Source organism: Siniperca chuatsi, linkage group LG14 (genome assembly GCF_020085105.1).
Source record: "Siniperca chuatsi isolate FFG_IHB_CAS linkage group LG14, ASM2008510v1, whole genome shotgun sequence".
Classification (NCBI taxonomy): Eukaryota; Metazoa; Chordata; class Actinopteri; order Centrarchiformes; family Sinipercidae; genus Siniperca; species Siniperca chuatsi.
Window position 1 is genome coordinate 17809734 of NC_058055.1, and position 22039 is coordinate 17831772.

At 39.8% G+C, this 22039-nt stretch overlaps 1 protein-coding gene across 5 annotated transcripts; it reads right to left on the bottom strand.

The window, feature by feature from the left end:
* Positions 1-127: 127 nt before the first annotated feature.
* Positions 128-21882, bottom strand: rbm27 (RNA binding motif protein 27). Of its 5 annotated transcripts, none has more exons than XM_044221531.1 (21): positions 21672-21882; positions 19923-20041; positions 18643-18770; positions 18239-18318; positions 17118-17323; positions 16297-16614; positions 15332-15559; positions 13659-13847; positions 12439-12585; positions 11999-12152; positions 10954-11107; positions 10399-10632; positions 10146-10277; positions 8802-8927; positions 7611-7685; positions 7318-7494; positions 6899-7003; positions 4670-4897; positions 4461-4544; positions 4147-4266; positions 128-2703 (listed from the first exon to the last, which is right to left on the bottom strand). In XM_044221531.1, the coding sequence occupies exons 1-21, from the start codon at positions 21728-21730 to the stop codon at positions 2605-2607; spliced, it is 3162 nt and encodes a 1053-aa protein (XP_044077466.1). In that variant the 5' UTR covers positions 21731-21882; the 3' UTR covers positions 128-2604. The 5 variants fall into 5 exon arrangements, with proteins under 5 accessions (XP_044077466.1, XP_044077465.1, XP_044077464.1 ...); XM_044221530.1 differs by having other exon boundaries at positions 12436-12585; XM_044221529.1 differs by having other exon boundaries at positions 18634-18770.
* Positions 21883-22039: the final 157 nt, after the last annotated feature.

Genomic DNA, 22039 nt, shown 5'->3' on the forward strand with positions numbered 1-22039 from the left:
TATCTGAATAATATTTGAGTCCAGTAACAGTACTAATACTGTTCTTTCCGCCCTTTGGCATCAACTAACGTCAACTAAACTATGGTTCTACCAGATAACATGCAAAATGAAGGAGACCACACAAGAGTTTAAGGTAATATTTTCTGGAATGCTTTTGCTCGCATTTCCCCCCCCTTGCCAATGTTGACTTCTTTTTTGGTCAGTTTTCTTTAACTCAAAATGTTCTTTTTTTCCCCTCCAAGATCCAATTCAAATTGTATTGTTTTCTTTTTCTTTCCTTCTTTTTTTTTTGATCATCTTACAAGCTCCCCCATTCCTCCATCTTTATTGGCAAAAGCAAACATGCTAGTAAATTAGAAATCCATTTTTTACAAACAAAATACATGAAGAAAATACATCCACATCCTGCAAATATAAACAGTAACAAATCCAAAACTATTATCCAATAAACATTTTACTTTTTTTTTTTACACTGTTGTGTGATCGTAGCATACAGAAGATAGTACAAAAAGTGGGAGAGAGACCTTCCCTGAATCCTCAATTACACAAGCAAGAACCCTGCCAGTATAGGTTTGCCCTCATATAAAAAAAATATCACATGAGAGAAAAAACATGAACTCAAAAGTTTTAATGGGACAATGAGATCACTGGCAGGAGGCTTTGAGTTATCAGTCAGCAGTGGGATATGTAATCCAAACAAGAGCGCTACTGACATTGTAGGTGGGAGGAAATCACATAACATGCAGATTTCTGCTTGTGTGTGTGTTTAAAGTAGGGAGACTGCTACAGTTAACTAATAAGTTAATATCTCTCCTTTGTTTTGGTGCTTCAATCTGACTAGTTATGTTACTGGATATGATCAGTTTAGTTGAGTTATGATGAGCATTCATCAACCGACACTTCATTAGACTGCATGTAAACAGTTATTTATTTCAGGGAAGCAACAAAAGTAAAACCTTTTTCTTAATGGCCAAAAATGTATTTTCTTGCATGGAGCAGATTTCCATATGAACTTTAATGAATTTCATTCCTCCCACCATGAGGATTCTAAAATACAGTATATGTAAAGAAGGCCAAATGCAAAATAAAACTTTTTGCCATGAAAGGTGCACATTGTGGGTTTAGAGCACTGACAATATTCAGATGCAGGCAAAGCTGCAATGCACAAATGATATTGTGAGATGACTCCCAGTGCCTTTCAACAGAGTGTTTTCCAAACCTCAGAGCAGCTCTGAAAGTTTCTTTAAAAGAAATGTGCTACTTAGATGACAAATTTAGTGAAATAACATGGACTGGTTTAACACATATGCAAAATTCTTGCGAATAAGCAGAGACACTAAGCACTCTTGCTTGACCTTTTCTACCTGACAACTGTCATTCATTCAAAATGACAGAAAAATAACCTAAAAAAAAATAAAACAACAAAAAAGTACAACAGTAATTTCTCTTTCAAGCATTTACAAAATTTACAAAAGTAAATCACAAATCTTGTAAAAATTCAGCCATTCGCTGATTGTGTAAGGCAAAGAAATTATATTTATATATTAAAATCAACTGTTCAGTGTTACATTCAAACACCACGTCTATGGATCTCACATTTTTTAAATGGGTGATCTGATCCTTGTCCTGTCAGACCCTTTGGACGACCAGGAGAATAAAACAAGTGAAAAATGTTACACACTCTTAGAAAATGGAGAACTACACATTTCCGGTGCCACTCATTAACCGGGCATTTAGTGAGTGAACAAAATACAACTGAGGAAAATTTGAATATTTACTACAGGACTGTATCTGACGTGCATGGACACGGCAATTTGTAAACATAGTTTGGATTTTTCTATTGCACTGGTATCCTTCTGTACCTGCACATGGTCATAGTACAGTGTCAACACCTTTAGGTGCTGGGCAGGGGTGGCTCTGTTTATTTAGGAATACAACATGCACAAACTAGCATGTATTCATGCCAGCACAAGGAGCCACTGTCAAAAATATTTGGATCCTTTAACATTTTGGGATTACTCATACCAAAACAAACTGTGAGCAAAGTGAAATGGAAAACCATACCATACTGTGCCAATACAGGTACGGCACAGTGCATTTATGCAGTGGAAGAATAAATAAATATCTCTCTGGTAGAAACAGAGAACGTTCTATTGGTGAAGGAATGGCTGTCCCTGAACTCAGGACAAGATTTTTCAAAAACAGGTGAGAAAAGAGCTTAAATACAGTATGTATAAAAATACCTATTCACAGTAGACACAAATGTTGTGCATTACTGATATTAATCATCTGGTAAGCACACTGAAACTTACATAGGTTTTTCTATCTATAAGAACAACTTAACATTTATCTCTCTCAGCAAAATTGAGATGTTTTATATAATTGTTTAGTCGAGGGATACAAAAACTGTCAACCCTCTGAACTTCTTTTCATGTACAATAAAGTAAAGATGTTTTTACTTTGATTAGAGTCTAAAATTACTTTGTTTGAAAATACTGGAAAGGAAAAAAAAAAGTGAGTTCTGCTGTCTTGATTTTATCTGCATGTGGGGAAAAAGAACGACCAATTCTGCTGGAGAGCAGGTAATGACGAATCACAACGCCTTCATCGCCTCCAAGATCGGCTCTCGTACTCGTCATCTTCGTCGTCGTCCTCCTCCTCCTCTTCTTCCTCCTCACCAGGCAAATAAGAACTAGCTTCCTTCTGTTTGAATGAAAACAAACAAGCAAACACAAATCTATTGTTTAGCTTTGAACACTTACACTGATGAGATTATGTGATTATTCTTTTATATTGTGTCACATACTTGCTTTACACAGCAAGCAAGACAGGACAGGAGCAGCACTCATCTAGATCATTGTGTTAACGCTACATCACATGTGAGAAGGTTTTTTCAAATTTGTACTAGTACCCTTCTCCAGGCACAACTTTCATGTGTGATAGACGAGATAATAAATAAGCTGGGTAGACTTGTGAAAAAACAAGGAACTTCCCAACTGAGCTGCAGTTTTGAATCGTGCAACAAGAGGAAGGTTTTGTTCCACCCATCCTAGATGAGAAGCATCTACATGTTTAGGTGGGAAATTCTGAACTTTTTGTAGCAATGAAAAGCTTTGAGAGAGTTTTTCCTCACGAACCAAATTGCTTGCTGGTTTTGCTAAACTGCCCAAGTAATATCTCTCTCTCTCTCTCTCTCTCTCTCTCTCTCTCTCTCTCTCTCTCTCTCTCCCTCTCTCTGAAAATGGCTAAACTATTTTCTGGATTGTCTTTAGACTAATGGCCAAAACACACCGCCGCCGAATGGCGTGCGTTAAAACAGCCGCCCCTATTATTTTCTATGTACAATCCCTGCACTACTTCAATGTACTTCAATACAATGTTCGCCCATCTACAGACGTTATTTATTTGTTTGTTGCTTGCTTTTCACTGTAGAGTGCCTTGTAGATACTTGTGCCTCTATCTACAAGGCAAAAATGTAATAAATAAACTCCACTCGCTCACTCCATGTACATCCCGGCTCCCGTGGCAGCTCGACTTACTCTCCTCACCTCTTGCTGTCGCTGTCTGAGACAGCATGGATGTAGACACTTGTTGAGGTACACAAACATGGAAATATTCTGAGTTGTGTGTGGTCTTCCTGTTGATGCTAGGGGCGACACTGGATGTGCGTCATATGACGTGTCACGGCAACGGTGTGTTTTCCAATTAAAATTGTTGTGCCGGTATCTCTAACATACAGCATGTGGCTGTGCGAAAGTGACGGGATCAGCCCTCAGGTCATAAAACTTAACTGCACACAAGGAAGACCGCAACCTCACAAAACGCAACTCAAAAAAATGAAAATACAGTATGAGCATTTCACCTGACAGTAATGCAGTTTTACTCAAAGGGCTAAGATGCTCTTAGTACTGAGAGGCTTGCCCTGATTCTCCATTGGGAGCTGCAGTGAAAAATTTAGAAGCACTGGAAAGAAATGTGCAAGTAAAATCTGTAAATATAACTAACACTTCCAAAAGTTCCCCCAATGAGAATTTCAAGTTGTACTGTAAATGGACTTCCTTTCCTGGTTTCTGGGTGGCTATATGTTACTAATGATAACACATGAAGCCACGTTCCACATTAAGGTTTGTGTGAGATGTGTCATACCGTATTGTCCTCATCTTTAGCTTCTTCCTCCTCTGGCTCTGTTGTTACAGAAGGCGTCTTGGGTTTGTACCAGGAAATCTGCAGCACACGACCTTTGAACTTAGCTCCCTGATTAGCTGCCTAGAAAACAAAACAGGAGGACAAGTGCAAGTTATACTTACAGCTTTCAGTGATTTTGTACCAGTAAAACCAAAAAACACATTTTATAATTTACTACTTCAATAATTTGGGTGATTAGAGGGAGGACAGAAGACAGACAGAGAACAAGAAAGAGACAGAGACAGACTGGTCTGATTTAGAGTCATGTGACTTACATTCTCTGCCTCGTTTCGTGTCTTAAAGGTCATGACAACACTGTTGGCGTCTTGGTCACGGACATCCTCGATCTCACCAAATTTCTAAGATAAAAAAAGAAGAAAAGATCAGTATGAATTTCAGTGTAGTTATTCAAAAATCAATTCAATTCTCTGCGTAACTCCGGAATCTTTAACTAAATAATACAAAAAAGAGGAACAGTCCTTACCACAAAGTGTGGCATCAGCTCTTCCTTCTCCTCCTGAGTGACCCCCAAAATAGCCAGGGCTCTGGGTCTGTGGTCGACCACCATGCGGTTCACGGCCCCGCTGCGACCCATCATCTCCCGGCTTCGGCCCCTGCCACGGCCCACATGCATCAAACCGGGCTCCAGTGCCATCTTCCCTCGGCCCCGCCCTCGACCCGCTGGAGGCCGGATCAGACCCAACCTTGTTGCCTTAAGGAGGACGGATGGGGAGGTTTAATGTTATAACTGACAGGCTGCGTTTTTTTCCAATAAACACATACAAGAACATATGGGTGCCACCTGGCTGTGTTAAAAAAATCTTCAGGAACAGATGTGGATAACTTAACCAGATTGAGTGCCTTTACGCTGCGTTGTTGTGCTTTTCAATGTGAAAAACTAACCTACCAGGTAACTAGTGTGTTCATTTATCATGTCTACAAAACAAAAAGAAAAAAGAAAGAAAATCTAGCTTAACTTAATAATCAAATCTTAATTCAAACAGTAAATAAGTTAATAGAAAATCACAATAAAAAAAACCCATACAGTGAAATAGGCAAAATATTACACACTATTTTCTTTATCCTTACAGCTTAAACAGTCTCTACACGCCTGACTCTGGTCTCCTCCTCTGTTACTCTTTGCCCTTTACCATTAGTTGTCACTCCTCCATTTTTAGAGTCACATCTACTCGCTTCCTAACCACTCCACAACCTCACAACCACTCTCTCTTCCCTTTGTCCCTCCCTCACTTCTCCCTCTAATTGTCATCCCACGGCTCAAACTTTAATGAGATGGGGCTCCATCAGTGTAGGACCTGTGTCTGATTTGGCTTTGTTAGCAGCTGTTCCTCTGGGCTTGCTTAAGTGGCTGCAGTTTAATGTGCAGAAGAACGGTTGGGTTTGGATGGTGGGGGGCATGCATTTTTAACAACTAGCTAATTTAGGACCCACACGGGTAGAGGGGAAAAAACATGCACGGCAGGGTATTGCTAACAAAAGCTATGTTCTTGTTAGCCTGATCTTGTGACACAGCCGACCTCGTCTGTGTGCACTGCTAGTTTAGAGCGGAGAGGAGATGGGAGCCAAGTCTGAGCTAACTAACAGCAATGGATGCAGCTCAGTGCAGGGCAAACTTTTCTTTTCATGGGAAAAAAACCTCTACACTCTAAACCTGAATTCAAGCACAGAAAAGCTGTGTGATGGCATATTGTCTTGTATAATCATCCTTATTATTTGTAAGTGTAACTCACATACCTGCGTAATTTAACAGTTTAACAGTTTATTGAAATATATATATATATATATATATATATATATATATTATATATATATATATATATATATATATATATATATATATATATATATATATATATATATATATATATAAATAAAAAGAAATAAATCAGCACCTGTAAACAGTATAAATGCCATTCAAATCTCAAAAAACTCAGTGCTGCACACTGATCAACTGTGAATAAGCTCATTATGATGACCTGTACAGTTGAGTTATATACCATGATACAAGTCTAATGCATAAGTGTTTCAAAGCTCCAGTTCACTCCCATTGAATCTATAACTCAGCAACTACATTAATGTCAATGAGTTTTCATGTGCATCCACTGACATGCCAATTAGCATCAGTGCTTACAACAGTAACACACATCTTCAGGTAAAGCTTCTATAGTTCACAAATTCTTTCTGGCCCAGATCTGAATGAGAGTCCTTGTACACACTTGTTCCTACCAGCTTTTTGCCTAGAATTGATATAACATGAACTTGATTGTGGGAATAAAAAAAAAAAAAAACAACAACTAAAAACTGAGGATTTTATTTGTATTATTTATTCCCCTCTTGGGATTAAAATGTTGCTTTATTTATCTTCTTGGTAGCCATTTACACAGGTCTCTAATACTATTTGTTTCCTCCCTTTGCAGAAGTGCTTTTGATCTGGCATCTGTAAAAAGTGATTTGGATGTGCATGTTACTCTTCTACTCATCTTATCTGCTGACTTCCTCTAAGGCATTTATTGGTATCACATCCTCTAATTCTGCCCTCAAGAAAAATGCTGATGATACATGATGCTGTCAATGTCACAATCTCTTTGTGTGTGGTATGTCTTGATAGACCTGTTTGTGGCAGTGCTAGCTATCTTTTCAGATCGTTGATCTGTGGTTTTGTACCGTGTGTGTGTGTGTGTGTGCGCATTACCTCCACCTGTAGCTGTCCCAGTTTTCTCTTGAGGTCTGTTGTGTCCTCTCCAGAGCTCATCTTCTTGTGAAAGTCCAGCTCAGCATCCAGCAATTCCTTCTGGGCCTGTTCACATATCATGTAAAATGAGAAAAAAATGTGCTCACTGAATACAAAAAAAACCCCGAAAAAACACATACATTTTGACTGACAAACTCACAAAACAGACCTACAGTGCTCAAAACGTTTGTCCTCCCTCTGTCGACAGGGTGAGTTAATGAAAAAAAAAAAAATATGCTGGTGGGGTCTACATTGAGTGTTCAAATCTACCCACAGATTACACAGTAACAATGTCTATGGTACAAATGGAGGAAGCACTCTGCTTGACTGTCTCTGTGTAAAAGGACATGATGCACTCCGTCATCCCGGCCCAAACTTACATCAGTCTTGGTTTTGGGCTGGCTGTGGTTGGGTTTGGCGCTGGAGACCTGGGAGGCAGGGTTCATTTCATTCTGCAGCTGTGCGATCTTCTCCGTCAGCTCCTTCAGGGTCTTCATGATGTTGGCTCTCTCCTCAGGTTTCATCCCTCGATTCTTTTCCAGGCGGTTTATCAAGGCCTGGAAGAGGAAGAACAAGCAGTGAGAGGGAAGAAGGTGTAAAAGATAGGAAGTGGAAGGAGTGTTGAGTAAAGATGAGAGAAAAGAAGGGGAAGGGGTGTTGTGGACAGTCTGACCTTCTGACACTCAATCTGTGTCTTTAACATCTCTTGCTTCTTCTTTCTCATGTCCTGTTGGAGTTTGAATGCCTCCTAAAATAAATAAATAAACAAACAATAAATAAAATACATTCACTGGAGGTGGAAAATACACTATTTTCTGTTGGCGGTCATTTCTCAATGGTAGCCTGCTTCTCACAGGTGAGAGAAACAAATGGCTAACCCTGGCTCTGCTATTCTCGTTCCAGTCAAAATATGCATTAAAAAATTAGACGGTGTAGTCCCTCATTCGTCCAGGAGTGTTCTATCGTAGAAAAGGTTTCAGTCGTAGTCATCTGGACACTGTTTTCAGAATCAAGACGTTTCGGCTCCCATCCGGAAGTCATTCTCAATTGTGAAAAAATTGGACGGGAACTGGAATTTTAAACTACTCTGAGTTACATAAGCCCTGCCCTCAGGAAGGAATCTGCCTGAGTATCTGTAAATAGCTAGTTTCACCTGAAACTGACCTAATAGTTTCAAGATGGCCCAGTAATCAGTAATCAGGCCTATTGTTCTCTGGCTGCATCTACTTCATCACTGCTAAGTGCCTGATTAGCATGTGATAGGCGTGACCAAGGTGATAATACACTCTGATAGACTTTGGGCACTCTGTAATCCTGTAATCCACAGGATTACAGAGCGCCGTGCATTTGCATTTAAAAGCTACAAACCACACATTTGAAGACAGCGAGGTGAAGATTCTTAGTAGAGAGAAGAGTTGGTTTGAACGGGGCGTCAAGGAAGCCATTTTTGTGAAGAAAGAGAACCCCTCTTTGAACAGAAATGGTGGTCTGAGATTTAATCTGCCCAAAGTCTATCAGAGTGTATTATCACCTTGGTCACGCCTATCACATGCTAATCAGGCACTTAGCAGTGATGAAGTAGATGCAGCCAGAGAACAATAGGCCTGATTACTGATTACTGGGCCATCTTGAAACTATTAGGTCAGTTTCAGGTGAAACTAGCTATTTACAGATACTCAGGCAGATTCCTTCCTGAGGGCAGGGCTTATGTAACTCAGAGTAGTTTAAAATTCCAGTTCCCGTCCAATTTTTTCACAATTGAGAATGACTTCCGGATGGGAGCCGAAACGTCTTGATTCTGAAAACAGTGTCCAGATGACTACGACTGAAACCTTTTCTACGATTAAAAAATTAAGCAACATGCCTGTTTCTTCTTGTGGACTTCCTGTGCTTCTAGTGCTTTTCCAGTTTTCCCAAGGCTCTTTGAGGATGACTTGAGGGCTGTGGAAGAATAGGGGCCCTTCTGGGTGTTTGTCAGTGCAGGCGCCACCTAAGTGCCACACAGAGAGCGAGCAACACATTTAGGTAATCAGAATGAGGACGTAGACAATTACAGACACAGTCAAGGTGCCAACAGCTCATAAATGTCACATCTCAGGATGCATGAAAACAAACGATTCTTTAGTCTCCTGTATTGCTCTCTACCTTTACACAAGTTTCTCCTATTCTTTCTTGCATGTCCTCTTAAGCTGTGTGATACTGGATGGGTTGATGTCTCTGTGGCCTCTAGTTTCACGGTGGTAAACTGGCAGTGACAGTTCTCCTGTTTGCAATGGCATACAATGCAGGGCTGGGTGTGGCGATCCTGATATTGGTGTGTTAGGAATATTCCACCTACACTGTTCAGCTTTGGCAAGTTACTGGGATAGCCTCTAGACTGGACACACTGACAGACCTGATAATATTATACTGAGAAAAATATAATACTACTACTACTACTACTAATAATAATAATTTAAAAAGATCACTACTGAGTAGCTACAACAGCATGTATGTTACTCAACAACTATTAGATCTATACATGTAACATGTAATATTGTACAGACATTCATGATCCTAAGAAGATTAATGCTCACGACTTCCTCTGGTGATCCCCTGACTTTTCCTCTAGCGCCACCAGAGGTTAGCATTTTTGGATTTTGACAACTATTGAATTCATTGCCATGAAATCTGGTACACATTCATGTTCCCCTGAGGATGAATTGTAATAACTTTGATGATCCCTTAACATTTCATCTAAAAAGGTATCTTCAGGTCAAAATTTTGATTTATCCGATACTTTGGTTTATGACCAAATACCTGCAAAACTAATGACATCCCATTAGCCTCAGCTGTACTTTGTGTTCAGAGCTAAGTAGCAGATGTTAGCATGCTAATACGCTAAACTGATAGTAAAACATAGTAAACATTATATTTGCTTAACATCGGCATCTTGGTATTATCACTGTAAGCATGCTGACATTGGCATTTAGCTCAAAGCACCACTTTGCCTAATTACAGCCTCAAAGACCCATGTAATATGGTCAACTTAATCAACTTTTCACAGAGACACAACGTGCCTGACATCATCTGTATTCTGTTGAAGATATTAGTGTGGTATGCCAAGCCTGTTAAAACAAATAATTTATTTGAAAATGCTATTTATTATTTCACCCAGGTCTGGCGTCACCTGACACACTCACACACATGCATAGAAACTAAAACATACAGTGACAGTGTCAGTGCTTGGGTTCAGGCTGTCCGGCTTGGTTGTAGCTGTGGTTCCAGCCGCTGCCGGCAGGCGATGCTTGGGTAGAGTCTTGTTCAACACGTAGGCAGCTGGATTGTGCTGCTTGATCCCCTGCAGATAAAAGAAAAGGGAGAAAAAAGTAAATCTGATGAAGGGTTTCAGAAACGTGATAAGACTAAGACCAGCATGAAAAGACGAAGGACTTCTATATGTTTCAGCTCTTCATACAAACCTTATGCATGTTGCTGTGCTGCGGCCCCTGGCTGGGCGCTGAACCGGTCACCAGACTCCCTGAGCTCTGCTCCTGCTGCTGAAGCCCTGTGGCGTTGGTGCCCGGCTCGCGGTGCCAGTACACACGGATGAAGCGGTTGTTGAGGACCGCCTCTATGCTGGATATGGCCCGCCTGGCCTCTTCATTCTTTGTGTACTGGATCAACGCTGCCTCTGGGTCTCCGCCAAACACCACCTGGATTGAGAGCGTGCAGGCTAGGTAAATGGCTACATTTATACAGCGCTTTTATCCAAAAGCACAAGGTTTTTGCCACTCATTCACCCATTCACGCACACACTGATGACAGCAAGCTACCACACAGGATGCTGGCCAACCACTGGGAGCAATTTGGGGTTCAGTGTCAGGGGACAGTCATATGGACAGGAGGAGGTGGGGAATTCCAATACTTCTACTAGTGCTAATCTTGCCTGCACTTCCAAAATGATCCCTTCAACAATGAAAACAGAAGCCCTTTGCAGGACTGCTTAGTGCACAGCAGCAAATTATGCATTTTACCTGGATATTGACGATGGTTCCAAACTTGCTGAAGTGCTCATTGAGCTTGGTGATGTTGTTGAGCTCACGTGGGATCTTTCGCACCTCCAACTTGGTGTTCACATAGTGATACCTCTTGGGAAAACTGCTCTTATGCTGGTTGTTAAAGCTTGGTCTAAAATGAGAAGAAGACTGTGATATTGACATCTGAAGTTCGCCACAACATTTGTATTAAAAAGAAATTAATGGAAAAAGCAGACAAGCTAAATCGACATTTTGGGCAAGATCACTAACAACGATGGCAGTGGAATGGAACCCAGATTGATGACCTGAGGTTTGAGTTTATGCCTTCATACTGAAGTTCCTACAAGCTGTATAACAGTTGTACTTGAAAAAGAGGACCAGATGTCAAGCTGCTTGACACTCAAGATGGATTACAAGTAGAGCCTTTGCAATGGAAGCATGTGAATGTATGTGTGCACCTGCTTCCTACAACTGAGACAAAAGATAGGCTCCTGACCTATGAGTCACCTTGGCTTGAAACAAGGCTCCCTTATCACTAATGGGAAATGGGGGGAGGCACCAATTTGTTTGATCAAATTTCAACTGGCCAGCTCGTTTCTTCAAATTTCTTCACAAAACAAGAACCTGTTTAGTGAAGGTATACAGTGTCTATGATCACTCTGACGTCTTTATGCCATTAAGGCATTGATAACATAGCAGTTTCAAAGCTCAAATTAAATAATCAGTAACGGCTTCTGTATGTGAAAAAAGTTTTAGGCCTGTTTTTGCTGTGAAAATATTTGTCAAGAGGACCTCCACCTTCCTTTCTTTGCAGTGCTTTATTGACATATTAAGTGAGGACACAACATCTTCTTTTGTTGGGATAGCAGAAACTGAATTTTATCTGTGTGAGTTTGTGTGATGGGATCCTTGCACTTAACCCTGATTACATGCGATCCCAGCTTAAGAATTTTCTTAACAGGCAAGACTTTTCTCCCTTTTAAATTTGAACATCTTATTTTGGAGTGAAACCTTTCAAATGTGTGTGTCTTTGAATCCTTACTTTTCCATCCAGGGTTTTTTAGCTGCTGGTCCCTCAGCTGTACTGGGTCCCATGGCTCTCTTCCTGTTGTCCTGCTCTGTGTTGAAACGGGACACGTTACTTCCAGGAGTGCTGGCTGCAATGGCAGGCTCTGTCTGGATCACTATGTTGGCAGCTGGAAGACGCACACAGAGACAAAAACACAGAGAAACATTAATAAACACTAGGAGCTTTTGCATTTCACTATATCCACCACAAAGCTGTCTTTCATCATACATACATTTTATATTTGGATCCTGCTCCCAATTAATTAGAAATGTGTTTATATTAATAACATCTAGTCTTCTTTTAATTACACAAGCTTTCATACATCCAATCAAATCACGTCAGTCCAATAGTGCCCATGGGCCAGGATAAGTTAGGGGAAGAGTGCGAGTACTAAGAAGGCCAATACTTGCTACCTCTGGAGCCTTGTCCTTCGCTGGAGGTGAGGCCGATAAGGTTGGAGCGCTGGCTCTGCACCCGGGGAATGAACTGACGGTAAGGGTTACGACCTGCTGCAGTCAGGCCTGGGGATTCTGGGTTATAGCCCTCTGGATCGTAGTTATCTAATATGTAAAAATGAACACACACACACACACACACACACACACACACACAGGTTTAGAGGGAATGTGAAACATATTTCAACAGTCAAAAAAATGTGAATAAAGCTAACCAAATACAAAAAAATTTAACACAGAAGATAAAACGAAATTACACGATGAAACCAAGAAGTCCTGCATAAATAAATAAGTGCTGCTTGGCATTCAGTGACTTATCTAGTACAGTCTTGTATAGAATGTGTCCAATATAGTGACATCAACCTGTGACATTCTATGTTAATACAGCTCTGAGTAGTAATTAAAATGAATATGTAATATTGACAGAAATAGAAAAATAATGCACAAATGAAAAAAATAAATTAAAGTACAATTTTACTAACAAAAATATTTTTTATCATAAGATGATACACAGGACGAAACACCACAAGATGATGATTCTTATCCTGAGCCACAGTTTACTGTAACACAAAGGCATAATCTAAGAAAATGGGACCTTTCGTGACAGTTGTGATTTTGGCTGAGTTGAATTAAGGTAAAAAACCTGAGTTTGTAATTCACTCAAAATAGACCCACTCCATTTGAACTAAGCTTTAGCTTTTCTGTATAACTGGAATCATTCATGAGCTGACTTATGGGAAAAGCACTCAACGCAATAAGATGTAGCAGAGTTAATGTAAATTGCTCATAGCTACTTTGTCTCTTAGGTTAATAAACAGTGCCACCCTCTGGTCAACAGCTGTTACTGCAGCCTGAAGAAATACAGTACATGTGCACTGCAAACACTACAATGTCACACACAAAGCAATTTAAAATGACAGAAAACAGAAACAAAGGGTCCTTAAAAGTCTACAAAAGCAACTTAACTCTCACCAGTTTAGTCATTATAGGTCAACTTTAACTTAATAATCTCCTATCTACTGTAATTAATTGAACACAAAAGAAAACTCAGAGCAGGAAAAAGAGCAGGAAAAACATTTACATAATTCTCACTAAAAAAGGAAAAAATTAAGAGCCACAGCAATGTCGCCTCCAAACACACAGTCCCAAATCTGAAGCAGAAAAGCATTGCTGCTTACATTCAGACTGGACATATTGAGGACGAAGAGACACAGATGAGGACGAGGAGGGAGGAGGTGGAGGAGGAGGAGGAGGAGGAAGAAGAGTAGGCGGCAGCCCCACACCAGGCGGTCCGATAGGAGGAGAAGAAGTTATTGCCGATTGGTGGTTGGGGGTATCAATCCCACTGGTTGCTATCAGTGGGGGTCCTGAGGGAGACACAAGCCCAAGCTAATGTCTCAGATATATCACAGGTATGAGACCAAAGACTCACTTTGGTTTGAATGATTAAAATGCCACACACACACAAGGTGGCAGGAAGTGATAACAACTGTTCAATGCAATGCTTCAACTTTACAATGAACAATACATGTTGCATCTGATTTATAGCAAATCAGAAGAAAACTTCACAGTAAGAAAATAATTTCAAGAACTAGTAAAATCAAAGCAATGGGCGGAATAAGCCACAATAAGACTGCAGTGTTTCAATCACCATCAGGTTGGTTTTAAAAAAAAACATTATATTGGTGCAAAATATTGGTTTGCTCATTAACTCGTGTTCATGCAGCAAGATCAAAACAAGGGTATCTTAAAAGGTTCCAGCAATTAGTAGTATTATCAGTATGCAGGGAAGAGAAGTAAATACATTATTGTGACTGAAGCTGTCTGGTAACCACATAACAGCTCTTTCAAATTTAAAGATGAACAAAAGAAAAAATATCAACTGTCCTTTTTTTTTTTCTTGTGTATGTGACTGTGGAAGTCTAAACTGATGTCCCAGACATAAAGCAACTTCAAAACACAGAAGCTCATACTGTTCATCACTGAGGAATATACTGGGAAAAAAATCCTATGGAAACTATTAACTATTTAATAAGTAATCTCAGCTATTTAGCTCCATACTATTTTTTTTCTGCCTTGCACTGAATTTGCCTTCAAACAGATATTTTTTTCTCCATCGTGCTGACTGAGCATGTTTTAAATTGCACAAAACAGTCATAATCAAGAGGTTAAAATATATGCTGCTCTGTAATTGTGGAACTGAAAGGCAGGATAGTATGTAAGAAGAAGAGCAGCCTCAGTCTCAGTGTTTTCACACATAATATAGTCTCTACAAATTATACTGATGAATGCTGTACACGACAAAGCTTGATTTCCAGTATAAAATCTTCTACATACAAGAAAGAAAGAAAGAAATAAAGGTGACAAAACAACCAAGGTTTGCAATTACACAAAATTACACATGTATATCTAAAAAAGTGTTTGTGAGATAACTGAATCAGCTATAGAGACAGTTGTGGATGCGGTGTCACATAAAATTAAGGGCTACACTCGAGGAAGAGATTTCTGATCTGTCAAATTTGATCTGTGCAACACTCACAGCAATTATAACATAGCACACGACATATAATCACAATGTTTAACTTAACTGGTACTGGTAATGTACTTTTCTAAATATAATAAAATATATCCACTTTGAGAAACTGGTAAGGGAGCAAATTACCAGAGAAGGAGGACAAATGTGTGCATGGTGCACACAAGTGCTTAAGAGGAGAATAACTAGCTGCAGTCAAAAGTTACCAGTTGCTTAGTTGTACAAGTCACTGGAAATGTTACTACTCACATCGAATGGCACAACATATGCAATTTATAGAAGTTGCCATTTATGCATCAGTGTGACGGTACTACTTACCAGCCATGGGGAATACGCCCGGTGGTGGTGGCTGGCCATAGGGTGGCATCGAAGGCATCCTGAGGGGAGGGGGTGGTTCAGTGATCGGGGGCATGGGCAGGCCGGCGGGGGGCATAACAGGTGGGGGTGGGAATGGAATCATGTTCGGTAGATTGACATCATCAACGATGAGAGGGTCGTTGCCGTGGTCGAATGGGCAAAGGTCACCACGGACACAAAATCCTTTTTCTATGTGAGGGAGAGAAACAGACATCAAACATTTGCTTTTTCATACATACTGTATGTAGTTATTTAAGTTTAGAACAGCACAAACAATCTTTCTCTAAGCAAGACCTACAAATCTTCTACTGTAGGTACTTTTTCTTCAAATACTCCTGAGTATCTATTTATAACCTACTGTAAAACTTCACAGGAATTCAGGCCCCTGGAAGTCAAATTCATTCACTTAAATATGACTGAAAGGAATATAAGAAAATAAGAACCATGGGAAAATAAGAACAAATGAAAGAGAAATGAGAATAAATAAATAAGATGAAAGATTGTCCACGTTCATAGCAGCTAAGACATACAGTGTACATGTATTTACACCACAGTCTCATTAAAGAACTGGGTCCCTAGTGACTATGCTTGAGCACGGTAACAGATAGCAGTGTGCTTCAGGGACAGTGAGTAAGTTTGAACCCCCTTGTGTCTCTGGAGAAGAGAGGGAGTGCTAAACAGTGGTCATTAGTGATGAGACTAAACAAGGCAATCAATAACCCTCATGGGAAGGTAATGGTAGAGTTTACACAACAGCCAGAGCAAACTTTACAATGTCCATGTCATATTCTGTAAAAATAGGCTCAACATCAGTAGGCACTGAGATGGAGGAACTAATGTTTCAGCAAAAAACAAAACAAAAACAAGAATTGATAGAAAGCAGGAATCATAGGAAAGGAGGAAAAGATGATTCACTCGGTTCCTACCATCGTAATCCCTGCAACGCTGTTTGAGTGAAGTGCCCTTGTTGATGAACGGCTTGGCGACACCATCTTGCCTCTGTGTGCCATAGTAGCCAGACCAGCTGTCTGTAGTGCTATCAGGCAGGTGAGCTGCTGTTGCTATGGGAACGCCTCCAGCTCCTGAGACTCCAGCGGATGACGAGGAAGAAGAGGAGGAAAAGGGATGCGGAGGTGTGGGCAGGGGCAGGAGAGGTGGCGGGTGCTGCTGCTGGGAGCCGGATGTGGTGGAAGAGTTGTAGCAGTCGGTGTCCTTCCTTTCCAACTCAAACTTTGACTTGAAGTCTGTTAAAGACAAGCAGAAATAGAGGTATTTCAACAAAAAACAAATAAGTATTTTAGTAGAGTAGTGGACGACAGCAGAAATGTAAACCCTGTAAGTTTAACGTTTTTTAAAAACAGCTACTTCTCTCATCATGCCAAACACTTAGAAATATAGATTAACCTTGCGGGTAATAAGGCCAATTCCAGCCTGTGTTGTTGAATCCCCACTGATATGATTGCAAAGCTGTCCACATTGTTCCTTATCGATAACTACCGGCAACACTGAACAACAATCCAACAAAAAATAATACAAACGGCTACATCCAGAACTCCGTTCAGTCTCTTCTTAACAATCTTAAGCACCTCTGCACTTCACAATCACGATGTCTCCAGCAGCACTTCTGCATCACTAATGCACAGTTTGACTGTACTGACAGGAGCTTCAGGAACTTCTACACTCCTGGGTCTGGTCCTCTGGGCTGTTGTTACTGGATGTGTGCAGTTGGGTGGGGGAACTTTCTCACCTCTGCCTCCTCTGTGCTCCCTGTCCCTGCTCTTTCCTCGGCTGCCACTCCTGCTCCGGCTTCGGCTCCGGCTGTAGCTCCTCCCGCGGGGGCTGCCCCTGCGGCGCTCATGGCGCTCCCGCTCGCGGTGCGAGTCGCTGACGCTTTTTAAGTGTCGATCAAAGTCACGCCGCTTGCGCTCATCTCTCCTCCTGTCATCGCGGCTTCTGTGTGGTTGATGAGTTAGAGGGAATATATTTGAATTACTATCTTTATGCCTGTTTTAAATACAAGAGTCCAACAGACATATTTAAGAGGGTTCTAGCTGAATTGAATCTTAAACTGTGGGTCAAATAAAGACAAATGGATCATATTTTTATCTATATCTATTAATATGCACCATGAAATCAATTCTAGTGGCATTTATTTAAATGTACTGAGACAAGTTATTATTATCCTTTGTTTTATAAGAATATTCAATCATATTTTAGTAACAATATCTGCACCAAAGCACTGTAGCTTATTGTTAATGTAACCTCAATACATTTCTCTCTCTATTTTACATAAAACTATTACAGCATTTCTAGGGGCATAATCCCTTTCCTTCCCTGAAAGGCTGTTGATGTTCAAAATCTACAGAAAGTGCTGAGTTTCATCAACAGCTTTTGCACAGCGAAAGCACAGGGAAATAAAACAAATAACATTTTTTCTGTCATAAAGACAGAGCAAGTGGTGAGTCACGCCTTATTATGATGTTTACATGCATTAAAGCACACTAAACACTTTAACTATTGTTTTGAATGATAGTATAACAGTTACTGTAATGACCTATCCGTTACTGACTAGGTGAGTTATAGACTAGGGACAGGCTACTGGACACCAGGGCCTTCATCAAGCTAAAAGCAGGACTCATGGGATTTCAAATGTACCATGCAAATACATCCACATGTTAAGATCTCTACAAAACTAGACAATGCAAAAGGGTTTTTATCAGCAGTAAGAAATAAAAAGTGTATTGGAAATTTCAGCATGAGACTGGGATTAAGCTGCTATATGTCTCACATATCAGAAAAGTATCTGCATGCATCTTATGCTTAGTCATTAAGGTGAGGTGAAACATATCCCTGAAGCCACAGCCATACCTGGACTCATTGAAGTCAGAGCGGTTTCTCAGAGGACTTCTCCTTCGCCTGTTTTCTCTCTCCTCCTCTGGAGTTTCAGCCTTGAGGGGAAAAAAACAGTTTGACTTGAGCTCTTCTTTTTTTTTATGTTTTTAAACACAGAAGGAGATTTAGAAATACAAAGACTCTTCTCAATCTGGACTCAGAGAATGGTTTTGAGTCAAACTACCTGAAAAGGTGTGGTGTCCTATAATACACAATGGGATATTTACCAAATTCTTCGATCCAAAGCCCCATACAGAATCACTATTTTTTTTGTTATGCTCTATCTACATATCTACAAAAGCACTTTAAAGATGCTTTAATATGTGACAAGACTGGCTGTTCAAATGTAGCAAATACAATTTCTCACTAACTCTTCTTACATCCACAACATCAGATTTGACTGCAGGTGGTTTGACCTCCTCTTTAGGTGCCTCTTTGACAGCAGGATTTCCCAGGTAGTTCTTGGTTGTCAGACATTCAAAAAGTTTATCGACAAATCCTGTTGTCTCTGCAATGACAAAATGAATCATGTCAATAGATTTAATCTTCCACTTCAATTATGTGCAGTTTTGCCCATTCTACCCCTAAACGAGCAAATTGGACCACAGGCATGAAATGTACTGACATTCCTCCTGAATCACACTACACTAAATATTGCTCTGCTCCTGGCTGCACTAAATATATCCAAAGTCTAATAAACACTAAATAAATAAACACAGAAAAAGCACAAAGATGAAACAGGGAAAACTGATTGATAAAAATGTAATATAATAAAAAGGACATAAAAGAGAAAATGCAATCCACAAAGTAACTGAAGGAAGTAATTTGCACAATTTATTTGACTACAATCTTTAAGTATGTTATTGCAAACATACTTCAGCAGCTGTTCTGAAACAAAAACTAAGGTGTTGTTGCAAGGGCACAGAACCAAACTGTAGTTTTAAAACCCTCAATTTGCAACATGTGATAAAGCAATCGCTGAAATGTGTGTGTACATCATCAATCCATGTAAACACATTATTGCTCTTCTTTAATTTTACTGCACAGTTAAAAGTAAAGACAAACAATTAAATCATTTCAACAATGCAAGGAAAGAGAGCACAACTCAACTCAAGCTAAACAAGTTGATGCTTCACATTAGAGGGGAAAACATTACTTTCAAATGATGTAATACGCCCTCTGGTGGCCATATTGGGGATCCACATGTGGTAAATAGTGTCTTATCAGCTTAGTGTGACTACCCCTTGGTAGTTACCTACAGGTGAAAGCCAATATGCTTCATCTATCAGACTATTTTTTATGTTTCTGAATGAAACATCTTCTATGAAAAAATCTACTTTACTTTGTTAATTAATCAACATGTTTACATGAAGGTCTTTTTATAACCTGATCCCCATAAATTTGCCACTATTTGTAAATAATCCATAATGCCACCAGCTGTGATTCCAAGAGGATTTGGGACATAAATGCAAAGCCTCTACTGTTTGTGGGATGTATGAGGGGTGTAAAACAAAATGATTTCCCTAACTGAATGATGGAAATTTCTACTGGAGGAAAACCTTCTGCACAACATTCTTGGCCAGCAAGAGCTAGGGTCAATATCAAAACTGCATGTTGCGTTCACTCACACTGGTAGAGAAGCTTTGTGTGGAGTTCATACCTTTTTGTAGAAAGACATCAAGCTGATCAGCACAAAGTGCTTTCAGCTCTGTCTCCGGTTTGTCCTTCTTCACAAGAGCCACCACGTAGTTGGCTAATGCAGAGGGGTCAGCATCACATCTGCAGGTTAAAATATATGTATTCTCAGTTTCAGCTACTGAGTATCTTACTTTAACAATACAATGCAAAAGGAAAACGCAATGAAGCTTTTGCCAAACTACTTAATAACTGAATAAGTGGAGAAAAAAGGGGAAGAGAAAACTGAATTCAAATGTATAATTAAACCAACTGCAATATACTGTATGTCAGTGAGGTGTGCCATCCAGTGGTGTCCAACTATCCATGCATGCAGAAATTTTCAAAACAAACCTAAAAATAGTCAGCAGCAAGCAAGAGCCCTAACAACGCTTGCAGGGCAGCATTACAACAAAACTTAAAATAGCTTCCAAACTTTTAAACCAAATGAAAGAAATCATTCTCACCATATGTTCTATTTTACAAAACCTTCAGGCCTACCTGCTAACAAATCACCTTAAAAGACCTCTCTGCCAGCAAGTAGTGGGGCTATTACAATGACATTACAAACACACAAAGCCCCAGGACAACACTCTTGACAACTCCAAGCTAATATTTAACTAAGTAAATAACTAAATGGCTAATATTGTCGATAAAACTATAAACTCTCAAAACTACCTTCACTTCAGTTTGACCTTTAAAAAAAACCCCAACAGAGTCAGAGTATCTGATAAAATAAAAAGACTCAAAAACACTGACCAGGCAGGCAAACACTCTGATCACAAACTAGCAACTTAAAAACCAGGCATCGCAAATAGGGCTTCCCTTAAGGATTTGGGTGCCTGAAAAGATTAATGTGCCTGAAACTAAGCTAATTATAATTTGGAAACCATAAAAATGTCAGTGAAGACTCTTTTTATAAAGTTAACAAAGCCACCTCATCAAAATTCAACTAGGTTCCATATGAAGCAAAAATGTTCTCCCTTTTCTTAAAATAAAAGAGAGAGTACAGCACCCTGCCAGCACTTTCAAGAGTATGTGAGACGGTAGCTGACTGTTACTGCATCACCTAAACACTGCCTGTGTGTGCAACACCATCTACTCCTCTACACATCAAGTCCTCTTTTATCACTCTGTTAAATAATTAAATCCATCAATGTATTTATGTGCTTTCTTTGGTAGCATCATGTCCTCTTGTAATTACAAAGTATGCTAAATTTACGATTTTACATTTGAAAGAGAGGGAGAAAGAATAAAAGAGTGTGTGTAACTATGGTAACCCAAAGAGCAAACGATACTTATTTATAAAACATGTCTGTAAACTCAATAACGTACAACTGGATATAGTCCAACAGATTAGCTACCGGTAACTGTTTTAATCACAAGTAGCACCATGCAAGTTAGGCTGCTGTGCCGCTTGATGGCTTGCTACAGAGCTGTGATAAAGTCACGTTATCGTCGGCCAACTACGTGCCAAACTACCCTAAAAAACTGTGCGACAAACGTACTACATAGTGCACTATTTTAATTTCTTTAGCGTTAGTTAATGCAAAGTCCTACTGTCTCTCTTTGCTATGAAAAGCCAGCTAGCGGCAATGGTGGTTAGCTAACTCGTGCAAGAATGTGCCATCAGATTCTAGCAAGCCCCCCATTGATGCCTTGCTAACCCACTGGCTGGCTAGCTAACGTAGCTATGTAGCATACAAGCTAAATGTCATTTCAATACAACACTCACATTGGCTCCAGGAGTTTTGCCAGCCATGACTTCAAGGCTTCAACATTCTCAATGATCATCGTGAGAAAGACTATAATACTGCCTATAAAATGAAAGTGCGTTTTGATAACCCTACTTTCATCGTCTATAAATTTATAAGCTTTAAGGCCGTATGTCTCTCTTCACTGGCAGGTCGGACAAAGTATTTTACGGCATGGCAACACAAGTTGAGTTGTCGTAACGCAGGCCAGACGACGGACGTTATAACCATATCGTGTTCTTATCTCAACCGCGATTCATTAAATTCAGATCAGCGGCCCCACAGTTGTGTATTAAAATATGTAAGATTAACCAAATTACTAAATTAATTAAGATCCTAGTTCACTAGA

Coding starts and splice junctions, on each gene's coding strand:
- rbm27 (XM_044221528.1), bottom strand. CDS start 21,730: ATGATCATTGAGAATGTTGAAGCCTTGAAGTCATGGCTGGCAAAACTC. Junction 13,848..15,331: donor GGGCGTATTCCCCATGGCTG/GTAAGTAGTACC, acceptor TGTCTCCCTCAG/GACCCCCACTGATAGCAACC. Junction 7,495..7,610: donor CACAGATTGAGTGTCAGAAG/GTCAGACTGTCC, acceptor TTCCTCTTCCAG/GCCTTGATAAACCGCCTGGA.